Here is a 13,996-nt window from a genome sequence, read left to right as displayed (position 1 = left end):
TTATCGTTTTTTTGATCTAATGATCATATCCAAAGGAGTGAATAAGAAAACAGCGTTTTAAAATTTAAATATGTTATATTAGAAATTTTAAATTTAGGACTGACAGCATTCAATTACAATATGGTACACGTGTAGATTTGAAAGAAAGTATGTCAAATAAAATTCAGCACTGAATAAGCTGATGCTGATGTAATAAAACAAATTTAAAATCTAGCACTCGTTTTTATTCTCTCACGTTCTGTTATTAATTTACATAAATCTAGGATTGACCAATGAAACAATGAACACGCTAGCAAATGACTCACTGATGAAGGAAATCCAACATCTACATGACAACAAACTCAATTCACTTCCGTACCGAAGGTCGAGAATCGAGTTTCAATTTTTACAAACTTATTCGACGGTTTTTACTTGAACACATTTTCTAACAAATCAAAGAAATATAATCTAAATCGATTTTAAATTAAGGATAAATATATATTCAAAGTTAAAACACTTACTTTAAAATTATTAGTTTAGAATCAGTAGGCCTACAGAAAACGGAACAAAGAGCCTATCTTATCTTCTTACATGCACGTCTAACTCAGCCGCCATTTTTATTTCACATTTAACTTCCTTTCCTCCACTTTATCAAAATTGAAGAGTTCTCCGTTTTGAAGCAGGATAATTTTTTTAAATGTTTGAATTAAAATTGTTTAAATAGATTATTTATCATATAATCAGTAGTTGCTATTAATATGACTAACGATCTTTAACTGAAATTGTTGATCGATGAGTAACTTAATAAAAATTCTTTTGAAATTTTGAATAAAGAAATAATTTTTGTTTACAAAGCTTCATTTTGTCTTGTTTATCCAGCCGATCGTCCAAATGATAGTATAGGGAAACATGTCTTGTTGATTGAGTCTAAATTTAAAGGGAATGTGTTGGGTTTTAAATTAAAAAGAGATTTTTTTAAACATAATTTAAATCAAATGAATTATGTTAATTATCCTTTTATCAGATTTATTGTCCACAAAATATATAGATTGGTATTAGGCCTACTCATTTGTGAAATGTCAATGATACGTCTTTGGCTATAATTCAATGAATTTATAGCCTAATATTAAATTTAAGGTACTGTAACACTATATATTCCATGAAATTCGAAAATTCTAATTAGAATTCAATATTGGTCCATTTCAATCCATATTGGTGTTTTTATCGTGTCGTGAAAATATGGGATCCTATTCTATACTAATATTTATGTTTGTCGTTTTTGTTCGGGGTTGATGGCTCTAGGGTCACAATTGATTTTATACATTTTATTGCATTAATATGCTTTAGACACATTTTTCTGTATTTTAATGTTGCAAAGAATAGAGCCATATGCAATTTAAAGAACCCCAAAAGTTGATATTTGTCGAAGAATAGCCGCAATCGTTGCTTGCCGGGCAAATTTTCCTTCATAGTATTGTGTATGTCAGTGTTCATCCACCTAGTTTCTGCAGACCAGACAATCTGAATATCATTTCATCGGGCCTTGAGTTCACAAAGCATTCTCAGACTTAAGTTAAGAATTTACTCAAAATTGTTCGCCTTTTTAAAACTGAAATATAGCCCTTTATGAAACTTTTGTTGTTTTAATTAATATATATAATACACCAATAAGAAACTATGTGCAAAGTTTGTGTTTTTGGATCACAGATATTTCTCATAAACAGTGATTGAAAGTTGAGTAAATTTTTGACTTAAGTCTGAAAATGCTTTGTGAACTTGGAACCTGTTGAGGAAGCCATTTATTCACAAAAAACTTAAAGAAGCATTATTTAAGATTTAAATAAAGACCAGACAGTTCTCGCTATAATAATTAAAAAATAGATATTGAAAAGGGAATATGTTGAAAATTTCAGTCAAATTACTTCATTCTGAGTGAAGTTATGAATACAGGGTACAATTTTTATGGATACACAATTACTGAGTTTAATACTAAGCGACGTTTCGAAAAGGATACTCTCGTCTTTATCAAGTAAATGATACAGGTATGTGATAAAGACAAGAGTATCCTTTTCGAAACGTCGCTTAGTATTAAACTCAGTAATTGTGTATCCATAAAAATTGTACCCTGTGTTATTATGAACAATTACTAAATGCCAATCAAAGAAGAAGTTATGAATGTTTTTATAATCTTTAAGAGGCATTTAGTAACTGGGTAGAGCAATACACAAAAAACACATACTTATGGAAAAACAGCTACTTATTTATTAGGGCGACGTTTCGAAGAGTATTCTCTCAACGTTATCAAGCTAATGTGTTTTGATAACAATAGTCGTCTCGATTTTCATTGCTAACATTTCCATTTTTAAATTAAATTATTAAATGGCGATCATGTTTCAATCCATCAAAAATCACAACCACCCAATAGTCTAGAGAGTTGATTATGGGCTTGTCATGTGAATAATTGTCTAATTAATGATTTATATAACATTGAGGCAAAAAAGAAAGACCTGTATTTTGCAGATTTAGCTCTTAGATAATGTATTTGTAAACGAAAAATATTCATTCGGCAAGACTAAATCTGCATTCTTAAACTATTTCTGGTTAGCATATGCGCGCTATATCATAAGGTCTGCCATTGAGTCAACTGGCGGGGTTACGATTCCCCGGTTGTACGTGACAAGGAGTAGGGTCACCTGTCCAACCTCTTGGGTTTTCTCCGGACCATGTTAGTCCCAAAATGACCTAGTTTGTGTGGAGTGGACATTAAACACCATTTTTGCTCTCTCTTAAACTATTTCAGTTTTACAATGCATTATGTAAGATTTAGATAATTCACAAATAGATAATGGGACAAAACTGAAGCCAAAAGAAAAGGATAGGTCTTAATGCAGATTTCGTCAAATTTCACAAGATGTAAACTATGCTAGTGCTAACCCTAATCCCAGACAAAACCATTACCTCAACCCTAACTCACAGTCCCATCAACAATACTGTTTACATCTTGCAACCGTGACTAAATCTGCAGTTGGCCTTAATATTTACACCTAACCCCCAAATAAAGTTGTTAAATAGACAGATTTAGCTCCTACATCTTTAGTGTATAAACATAAACAGGGCTTGGTAAAGGAAAACATATAGATTCGGATGGGATGCAAAACCAGAGTCTCATGTACATATTGGTTTGCACGACGCATGTAAATGATTCCTTGGCAGTTGGAATTTATAGAAGAGTAGGCTGTAGTGCCGCTGTCCGAGCAAAATTTCCCTCATAGCACACTGTGTAAGGCATTATGCCTGTCCTTCATTAGCTCAATCGGATGATGGGGACACACGATTGAACTTACTGGAATTATAGTCTCTTAAGTACAAAAATATTGACAAACGAGTGAAAAGGGGATTTCAGACTACAAGGTATGCATGAGTGAATAGAAAACATGTTTCAAGATCGAGCATTCCCCTTTATAACACTTCAGGTAATTCAGGGAGGAAATCTTTCATAGCACGGAGTCAACATTTTGTTCATCTGTTTAAGGCCTACATACTTTCTATCAATCTTTGTGTTCAGTATTAAGGAAGAGAGAGAAATGGGGTTTAACGTCCACTCGACACAAACTAGGTCATTTCAGGACTATTATAGTTCAATTTTATTTCAATAATTTGCTTGTGTGGAGGGGTCTTTAGCAGTGGGAGGAAACTGGAGAAAACCCATGAGGTTGGAGAAGCGACCCTACTACTCGTCACGTACAACCGGTCAGTATAAAGGGACATATTTGCCAACACAGAAGTGTTTCTGCATATTACTCTGTTTCAAATTATACCACATACTAGCCAATTGGTTTATAAGACTCCTTGTCACCTACAACCTCATGGAGTTTCTCCAGTTTCCTCCCACTGCTAAAGACCCCAACACGCAAGCAAATTATTGGGATAAAATTGAACCATGTTAGTCCCAAAATGACCTAGTTTGTATCGAGTGGACGTTAAACCACATTTCTATCTCGGTTTATAAGTACTGCTCTAAAACAAGATACAATTCAAGTGTGTTGGTGGTATTAGTTTAGAAGCTAATATAGTTTTAACCATGAAACTATATAACTGGTTATACAAGTACTTGATAAGTCTATGTCCACTTACAACCCATAGACCAAAAACCAAAATACTTGATAGGCCTGTCCACTTACAAGCCAGACCATTCCAGCTTTTTTAAGCAAGCACTTTCTGGTATTCTATTCATACCCAACACCTTGTCCATAGGTATTTACAAATTTATTTTATTCTTCAATCTTATGCATTTAGACCTTTATGTCAGAAAGTCTTGTGAATCAAATAATCAAAACGAGAAAAATCTTTTTTTAAAGTGAATTTATCCATTTTCAAATTTAAAATGAACACATCATAAAATGAGCTAGCATGGGTGGGGGAGAGGGATGGTAATATGATTTAAACTAGACTACGTTTGTAAAATGTCACTATATCTATATATGGTAAAACAAAATGGATGATATGACAACATGACTATAACATTTAATCTAGAACATTAGTTCACACACAGGCAATATTTCTACAAATCGAGTGAAAGAATTTTATTATTCTTGTGATCACGTAAAATTGTTATAAACATCGTTTTACGACATTGCATGGTTGTTCTTAAACGGCACTTGCTTATTGTGCTACCTTTAATTCTCCAACATTTCCACAAATTACTTCAACAGAATGTTTTTTAAACATTGTTGATGTAACCAACCTTCGATTGTGTTAATAAAAATTCTATAGGTTAAAGAATTGTAGCTTTTACACAAGCAATTGGACCTTCGTCAGGGATTTTATGTTTCCGTTGACGCTATGAAGTGTTCTGACTAAAGCTCTAAGAAAAAATATTGCCGAGTGTGAACCGCGAAAACAATTAGAATACATCATTTTAATTCAAATCAGAGCACTATAGTATTCAACAAGAAAATATATTTATTACTCAAACTCCCATCAACTAGTCAATGATCCCGATCGAAAGGCGACACATATTTCCCTGAGAGGTGTGATAAATAGTTTTTACAACTGTTAATTATTCTAAAAGCAAAATACATTTCTCAGAAATTAAAGCATTGAAATACTTTTTAAAATGAAATTCATAATGACAGCAAGATACACATTTTTTACTTATGTTCATAATCATTCAAGCTATAATTTTTGGATAAATAAAATCAACTTCTCTGAAATTATGGAATGTGATATTTTACATTAAGTCAATTATTTTTTTATTTTTATTCTGTATGTCATTGAAAACTGACCAATTTTGGAGATAGATGTTCGCAAATTATTATTTGATATGTAGATCTTTTTATAGCAATGATGTCATGGCAGTGATATTAATTAGGGAAGAATAATCCACAGATTTTACCTTCCATATGAAAATTTATGAAATGGTGTCATACAACTCGAATATGATCAAATCGTTAATATTTCCCGTCAATAAAGGTCTTCTTGAACAGCCATTACTAACTTGAGATTTTTAATTACAATTGGAGCATGTGTTTATGTCAATTTTTAGAATCTTTACATCTTTGGCATGGTTTCGTTTCAACAACAAACATAGTTACAATAACAGGAAGACGATCGGGAACAATCTGTTAAAAGGCATTTATACAATATCGGACTTGGTAATCAACTGAACTAATTGAAGGCCAAACGAACTCTCACAGTGTTTACGTCGTCTTTCGTTTCAATCCAATTGTTCAAACTAGTCTCGAGTCCTATTTAAACAGTCAACTAACAATTTTTAACATCTAACACAACCATTTCTTTTTATTCATCATCATCGTCATCATCGTCGTCATCATCATCATCCTCATCTTCTTCCTCCTCGTCGTCATCTTCTTCGTCATCATCTTCATCATCCTCATCTGTTCCATTGACTTCAGGTTTCGACTTTTTAGCAGTTGGTGGTTTAAGACCCTAGGAAAAAATTGAATAAATTAAATGTTAAACTTGAGTTCGGAGAATACCTTTGGCTCAAAATAAATTAAATGCTAAACTTGGATAAGATACCTTCGGCTCAACAAAATAGAATTAAATGCCAAACTTGGATAAGAGTTCGGAGTATACATCAGCTCAAACTAAATTTGGATTGACACACCCACCCCATACAACGCTTCACTATGTATATTCAAGACATGAAATTGGGTTGAACATCCTACTGGGCTAATGAAGACAGGCATACAACATACAGTGTGCTATGAGGGAAATTTTGTCCGGGCAGTAGCACTATGGCCTTCTCTTACATCGAATTCCAACTGCCAATGTTTACACAGGACCTCAGTTTTTCGGCCATCCGAATGACTGGACAAAAAGATGCATATGCTGCTTTTAGACAACTTTAATAATCTATACTAATATTTGTGACTGTCGTTTGTCTGTCTGTTCAGGGTTGGCAGTACACTAGGTCTGTCCCGAGTCTGAAATTTGGGGTATAGGGGTAGCTCGGACCGGGGAGTAACATAGGCCAGGTGGCGTTAGTCTACCACATCCTGTTTCGGGGTTATGACCCCCGAGCGAAGCCGGTCATTCTTCTAGTAATGTATATTTGTAAACCATTCCTGCCATTTATTTAATTACATCAATCCACCTTGGTTATGTACACAAGTAAACAGATGTATTTTTAGTTCCGTTTTAATCGTTTCAAGTAATGGGCGCATTAATGCTTCAGACGTTTATTAACGAGAAATTTGCACATGCGATCATCTATACTAATATTTGGGACTGTCGTTTGTTTGTCTGTTCTGGTGGCTACACTAGGGCTGTCCCGGGTTATATGCACAACCCATGCAGCGTCCGGTCATCTGCTAGTAGTAAAATAAAAGAAACTATGTTAGTCCCAAAATGACCTGTAATTTACCTTGTTGTAATCTGCCATGGCAATATCATATTTTTTCTTTTCAACTTCACTGGCTTTTTCATAAGGTTTCTTAGCTTCAGCTGTTAACTTGCCCCATTCTACCCCAGCTGAAAATACAAACATTTAAACTTCATTAAAATTGCTAATCTCAGTTCTAGGGGAGTTGGATGGCTGAATGGTTAGCGTGAGCGCGCTGTATCATAAGGTCACGGAGTCAACTGACAGGGTTTTTCGATTACCCGGTTGTACGTGATAGGGAGTAGGGCTGTCTGTCCAACCTTTTGAGTTTTCTCCGGGTCCTCCGGTTTCCACCCACTGCTAAAGACCCCTACTCGCAAGCGATTTATTGAAATAAAATTGAACCATGTGTTAGTCCCAAAATGTCCTACATTGTGTCGAGTGGACGGTAAACACTATTTCTCTCTCTTAATCTCAGTTCTAAATGTAGGCATTTTGAACAAATACCAATCTGAAATAAGCATGAGCATACAATAAACCACATCATTCTCTGTATCCCCAGCGGTATTGTTCCGCTCCACCAACCTCTGGCTCCCTTTACAGGGGTTTTTACAAATTAAAATTAATTGCCCTTGATGATTTCATTGGCCATGTCATTGTTTACGTACACCGGAATATATAGCAGCTTGTACGTTCAATTATGATAATGTTTGCAAACAATGACTGTCTCCCCCGTGGAATGGACCCTGGGGATAGCAAAGACGACTATAGACCCAGAACCCTACCCTACTTGTGACATATCAAAAATCAAATTCCTTTAATCGATGCACAATTATCCAGGGAACATGACGATCGGACTGGAATTGTTGAAGTAGTAAGACTTTTTTTTTCGAAGAGAGTCGCTGATAACAAAACGATTAGCAGCTGGGCAGGTGGTGTGGTGTGCACACACACACACACATCCGCCCCCCCAAAAAAGAGGGACAAAGAGATTAACCATCTACAATAAAACAAAACCCTTGTAAACAATCTTACCGTTTTTAATAATGTCTTTATTTTCGACTCCCTTTGCCTTCATTTTTGCTCTGTAATCGGCTAAAAATAAGAAATAAGCAGACTGTGCTCTCTTGGGTTTATTTTCATCTTTATCTTTTTTTGATTTTCCAACTTTTTCTCCGGGTAGAGGAACGTAAGTTTTCATTTCTTTCTCAAATCTTAATTTATCTTTGGCTGCCTTGTCATCAAATTTCTTTTTTTCGTCTGCTTCAAGTGATCTCCATGAGGATGAACACTCTTTTGTGAATTCTGCAATCTAAAATTACGAGAGAAAATTTTTTTAAAAGATACATTATATAAGATTTAGATAAAGATCTGACTGTTCTTGCTTAATAGTTCAAAAATAGATACGGCAAAATAAATATTGAAAATTTCATTCTTATTTCTTTATTTTGAAATAATTCCAACAGACGATAGATAACATTTTTGTGATTATTATGGTGCGTAATACCCCGAGCGACAACAATTATAGCCGTAGAAAACAGGATTTATCTGTTTTGCTGACTGAAATTTGCTAAATTTAGACTAAATATAGCCAACTTTTTTGTGGATGTCGCCCAGATTATAAATATTTGGTACTAGCGATTCTGAAGGGAAAATACTGTTTATAACATCACACAGATATGAATGAAAACAACTTATTTTGGTGCCATGACACACATTGACTGTATCTATAGAGCATTTTGATTACATTATTGGCGCCAATCTTGGATTCAAAAATTCCATACAAATCTGGTTGTAAATAGAATATTTTGATGAAATAAAATTCTTTGGGCAGCATTCTATTAGTAAGTGCAGGGGGACGGCTCCACACATAATTTACACAAAAGCAAATACATTGACAAGGCATCATACTCAGAAACCAGAAATGAACAGACATCACACCCAGAAACCACAAATGAACAAACAATTCAAAAGGAGTGAATGGATCGGGGGCTATCACAAAATATTCTTAAATAAAATTTTTTGGCTGTCATTCAAAACTTTGACCTGAAACCCTTATTATCATCAAGAATCCTGATAATTTTATCAAATCATCAACCAACCTTTGATATGCTTCTTCCCTCTTCCTTTGCCTTTCGTCTACATTCTTCTAAGAAATAAAAATATGAGGATGTGGGCCTCTTTGGTTTATTTGCATCTTTCGTTGCCTTTCTTTTAGTTCCTTTCGTGGGTGAGCTTGCTGGCTTTGCACGTCCTGAAAATAAATTACTTTATCATTAGACTCTCACTTGGGTCAGTCTAATTTATTCTTATCACATAAAAGGGTAGCCTAATCTATAAGTACTTTTCATGCCTACAGATTAATTAAACAAACAACCAATGAGAACAACACCCCAAATTAGCCTAGTTAATTTGTCTGGCTTGTCTACATTGTAAAATAAAAAAAAAATCTGATTTTTTAAAAATTGTTAATTTTTTACACCACCATATTTTTCTATTTTTAATTTCTATTTCTGAATCAGTGAATGTTTAAAATGTTAGCTCTGATCTTGTTAGCCTAGCCTTTTATTTAGAATTACATTCTACATTGGCTTTTCAGTTTAAAATAATATTTCCATTCAATACTAGGTCTGGTCTGGTAAAGAATACTTTTAAAAAAATCTGTCCTAAATAAAAGGCCCTAAAAAAATAATTCGAATGCGAATTTTCTAATATTTGTGAGAGCGCTATAAAATCTAATTTGTGATACTGCTGTATCAGAAACAATAGCCTACTGAAGCCATTGAATTCATCATCAATCAAAAATCATAAGAAGACGCGCCTTTACACTGTCCTAGAACGAACACAAAATGTTAGGGACCGATCTAGTTAGATTCTAACTCCACATCCAAGGAGTACAATAAAATCTATGTAGTCTAACCACATATTTATGTATGGTTTGTTCCAGTTCAGTATATGTCGGGAATCAAAACCGTATTTCCGCATGAAATGAGCTGCAACAAAAGCAAAATGGCTAACAACAGTCTGCAGTGCAAATAATGCAAGATCATTGTTTGTTTTAGCTGTCAATGAACATTTTCTCGCACTAAACAAGGCGTCTGTTTACAAGCTGTATGCTAAAATATATCGTTGATACACCACATAGAGAGACGATAACCATAGTTTAAAAAGAAATCTAGCGGTTACTTACCCATTTTCACCTATTTTATCAACAGTTGATAGCGAGAGTAATGTCGACTAACTGCTACAGCTTGTGCGGTTTAAACCGGCTACGCTCACTATATAGAGCCTTTCACGTGGTCTATAACAAAGAGAGCCCCGTATGCATTTTCCCGCCACAAGCTGGTGTGACAAGGGAGGCAACTCCAGATCAAAGCCAATCACCGATTGGATGGGCTGTGCAGGTTTCTCAAATTTTTTATCGAATGAAAACATCAGATTACTTGATAGGGTGGGAATTCGACACTTTATTTAACCCCCAAAGCCAGATTATTTTTTCCTATTAAAATATGAAGATAAATAACCAATTATTGACATGTAAAATTGATAGTTACACAAACTTTGTTTTCGTGATTGGGATGTATCCTATTTACTTTCGTCGATGATGCTAATTATTTTCTAGGCAAGGCGAGCCATTTATTTCAGACAAAAATATATTTCTCAGAAAAAATGGGTGTTATAAACATATTAGTAGATTGGTTAGCCAATATCTCACTTCAAATCAATTTGAATTTTTTGTCACGAATCATTGAATTATTATATTCCTTAAGCGGAACACAAAGAGAGAGAGAGAGAGAGGGGGGGGGGTACTATCGTCCTCTCACCAAAAATCTGTTATATCGGGAGTTACATAGAATACAATAGAGAGAGAGGGGGGGGGGGGGGGTAACGTCCACTCAACACAAACTAGGTCATTTCGGGACTAACACATGGTTCAATTTTAGTTCAATAATTCGCTTGCACGAAGGGGTCTTTAGCAGTGGGAGGAAACCGGAGGACCCGGAGAAAACCTACGAGGTTGGACGTACTCCTTGTCACGTACAACCGGGGAATCGAAACCACGCCAGTTGACTCAATGGCAAACCACGCCAGTTGACTCAATGGAAGACCTTATGATACAACGCGCCCGCGCTAACCATTCGGCCATCCAACCCCCACGCCCTTTGAGGATGGCATACATTTTACAAAGTATATAAAACATATGATACAATTTTATTTCAATAATTCGAAATTAAGACAAGCGTGATATAGCTCTCTGTCTCTCGGTAAAATGTTGTGTTCGTGTAAGGAAGCTTAAATATCCTGCCTATATATTTAATACTGAAGGAAGAGATTTTCATCCATTAAAATATCCTAATTAACGCCAATGACGCGTGAAAAGATTTGTCATGGAATTCTTTCTAGAAACCATTCTGCGTGATTTACACACATTAATCCTTACATAACCCATTGTGTGGTGAAAGTTGAATCCGTTGAAACAACTCCTTTGTACTCGTTTTACTCGAACTACGAGCCGTCAACCCCTATTTTAATGGTATTAAAGGCTCAATACCACTCTTGTTGTAACTGAATAATATGTCCCAATCTTTATTCTAGTCAACAAATTGTACTATTTTACAATATTTCAATTAATTGATGATACAAATTTCATCTTAACACACCTTATTTAAAAAAATGGAAAAATTCAACTAAATGATTTGAAAAGCCTGACGTAAAGCTTTTCAAATGTGACTTGGATTTAAAAATATCTTTGAACCCTCTGGACAAGTAAAATAGGATTTAATGGATAATTTACACAACAGGTAGGACACTAACACATCTAGTACTTAGAATAAGGCTATATTGATACTGATAGTTTTTATTTTTAACATTTTACTCGACGCGTTATGCTTGTCAAGAGTCAAGTTATACGTCTATTTAAAAATAATAAATAAACAGGAGTCGACAGGTGACAAACCTGTCAAAATATTCTACACGATTTATTAACGTTTATTGTTAATTTTATTAACTGGTGACGAATTTGTTTACATTTATACGTGATATATAATGTTATAATACTAGAACACGTGGTATGGATACAATCACTTTGCAGTATTCTAGTGTTATATCATAAATCAATTGCTAAATGCCTTTCAAAAATAATTAAACGGACGCCATTAACCCAGAAAAGACGAAATGTATAAAATGGGGTTTAATGTCCCAATTTTAATTAAACCGGTCTGGTTTCCCCTTGCCAGTGGTACAGGGATGAGACCTGACAAGGACAGTTGTCTAGTCGTTCGGATGGGACGAAAAAACGAGGTCTCGTGCACGTAATAGATCCCTTGGCAGAACGGGAATTCGATAGAGGAGTAGAACCGCTGTAAGGCCAAAATTCCCCTTATAACACACTGTATGGCGTATGCACGTCTTCATTAGCTCACTCAGAGCAGAACAGTAGGACGTTAAACCCTATTTCATTTTGAATTAAAACAACATCATGTATTATGTATTAGACGTTAAATTTGTAATAAACAAAATGAACCGACTGATGGGCTATTAGTAGGACCGTTACATGTAGAGAATCACACTAGTCAACTAATCTATTATTGTTCTATTCTATTGTGATTTTCTTGTAGTCATTGCTACTTTTTTTTTTCTTGGTTTTTCTTTTCTTTTTTTTCCTTTGTTCTATTGTGAGTTTTGGTATTTGTTTTTGCATTGTCGCGGAAGTGTTCTATTGCCCCCAGGGCTGTATAATGGGTTTTATGTGCATGCAATGGGGTCCCCCGACACTTCAAATATAGGCCTATATTTAATTGTAAAATGACGCCATAATAACCAGTTTATATTACAAGGGATTGAATGGTGTTGTTTATAACATATTTGATGCTAGGTAATTTCGAGACTAACACATGGCTCAATTTAGTTTAGTAATTCGCTTGCGCATAGGGGTCTTTAGCAGTGGGAGGAAACCGGGGGAAGCGGAGAAAAACCACGAGGTTGGACAGATAACCCTACTCCTTTTCACGTACAACCGGGGAATCGAAACCAAGCCAGTTGACTCAATTCCACTCCCCCCCACACACACACATTTAATAACGATAAACAATACTTATCGCGATACGACGGCTGTTTCCACAGTTTGAATTCCCCGTCCCCAAAATGACGTGTTTTTTATGCTAAAGCAAAGTTGATCTTTATTTCAAGGCAAATACACAGCTTATTATGCGTGTTTCGGTGAAACGGCGAAGACATTAACAGATATAATAAGAAATGTTAATGCAGAATCCATTTTGATGAGATTTCACTGTTATGGTTTATCGATAACACAATAAAACTAAAATTCCTCCAATACGAGAAACCTGGAAGCAATTAACTAACATAACAGGATGTTAACAAGGGCCAGCTATATACCTAGCGTAAATAGGCTGCCTGAAGAGGGTTTCAAATGACATGTTTAAGAAACTGTCATTGTTCATAAATTATCACCTATTATTAAGTCCAGACGTTTAACAAGGTAATAAAATAGATTTACACCATGGGTTAAAATTCTATGAATTTACCGCGTATCACTGAGCAACGTTTCGACTAGGCTTCTCTAGTCATTATTATGCAATGATATGTGAAAATATAACCAGACAATATATACACTTAGTTAATACTGACCATTGAAATAATTTAGATTGGAAGATGCTAATTGTAGGCCGATTGGAGAGACTCTGGGAGTTCCGGAGTCTAAAATAACCGTTTTATATGAATGAGTATTTCGGAGAATAATACCGCTAACCATTTTTAGAAGACTCAACTTGGATCCAATTTACTGTTTACCCCCTTTAGGGTTAGTATTCCCCAAAATACTCATAAAGCGGTCATTTTGGACTCCGGAAATCCCCGAACTTCCCGAATCGGCCCTCAATTAGCATCTTCCAATTTAGATTAAATTATGGATAGCGTGAGAAGGAGCCTGTGAGTATGGTAAGCTCACGGGCCCCTACAGAAGTTGATGTTCTCACCTAGATTGAAGCCCTTCTTAAGTTGTTATATATAATCTTGAAGTTAGGTAGTTTTTCATTAGTTGGTAAAATTGCCACAGAATATATACTGTAGCCAGAATTTCTAGGGTGAAAGTTTGCTACATGTCTCCCAACTATAATCTGCGACCATTAGCATATTGTAAATTAATTCTGA

At 35.0% G+C, this 13,996-nt stretch overlaps 2 protein-coding genes across 2 annotated transcripts in view; both read right to left on the bottom strand.

Moving 5' to 3' along the window:
* The window catches only part of LOC126828659 (ras association domain-containing protein 1), a 70,062-nt gene extending 69,330 nt beyond the window's left edge, over positions 1 to 732 (bottom strand). Inside the window, exon 1 of the mRNA XM_050558563.2 lies at positions 501 to 732. The gene's annotated coding sequence lies outside the window, so the exon portion shown is untranslated. The remainder of the gene's footprint in view (positions 1 to 500) is intronic.
* Positions 733 to 4,324: 3,592 nt separating this feature from the next.
* On the bottom strand, positions 4,325 to 10,174 carry LOC126828681 (high mobility group protein B1). Its single transcript, XM_050558610.1, has 5 exons — positions 10,017 to 10,174; positions 8,929 to 9,080; positions 7,862 to 8,138; positions 6,869 to 6,975; positions 4,325 to 5,928 (listed from the first exon to the last, which is right to left on the bottom strand). Exons 1-5 carry the CDS (start codon positions 10,018 to 10,020, stop codon positions 5,779 to 5,781), a joined length of 690 nt encoding a protein of 229 aa, XP_050414567.1. The 5' UTR covers positions 10,021 to 10,174; the 3' UTR covers positions 4,325 to 5,778.
* Between the last annotated feature and the right edge of the window lie 3,822 nt (positions 10,175 to 13,996).

The sequence above is a fragment of the Patella vulgata genome, chromosome 7, assembly GCF_932274485.2.
Source record: "Patella vulgata chromosome 7, xgPatVulg1.2, whole genome shotgun sequence".
In the NCBI taxonomy this organism is placed as follows: domain Eukaryota; kingdom Metazoa; phylum Mollusca; class Gastropoda; family Patellidae; genus Patella; species Patella vulgata.
This window is presented reverse-complemented; position numbering and strand designations above follow the sequence as displayed.

Bases quoted from the DNA above. Each gene is read 5' to 3' on its own strand.
- LOC126828681 (XM_050558610.1), bottom strand. The intron at 6,976-7,861 runs GTAAGATTGTTT...TTGTATTTTCAG, and splicing joins TAAAGACATTATTAAAAACG to CTGGGGTAGAATGGGGCAAG. The intron at 5,929-6,868 runs GTAAATTACAGG...ATTTTTTCCTAG, and splicing joins CCATGGCAGATTACAACAAG to GGTCTTAAACCACCAACTGC.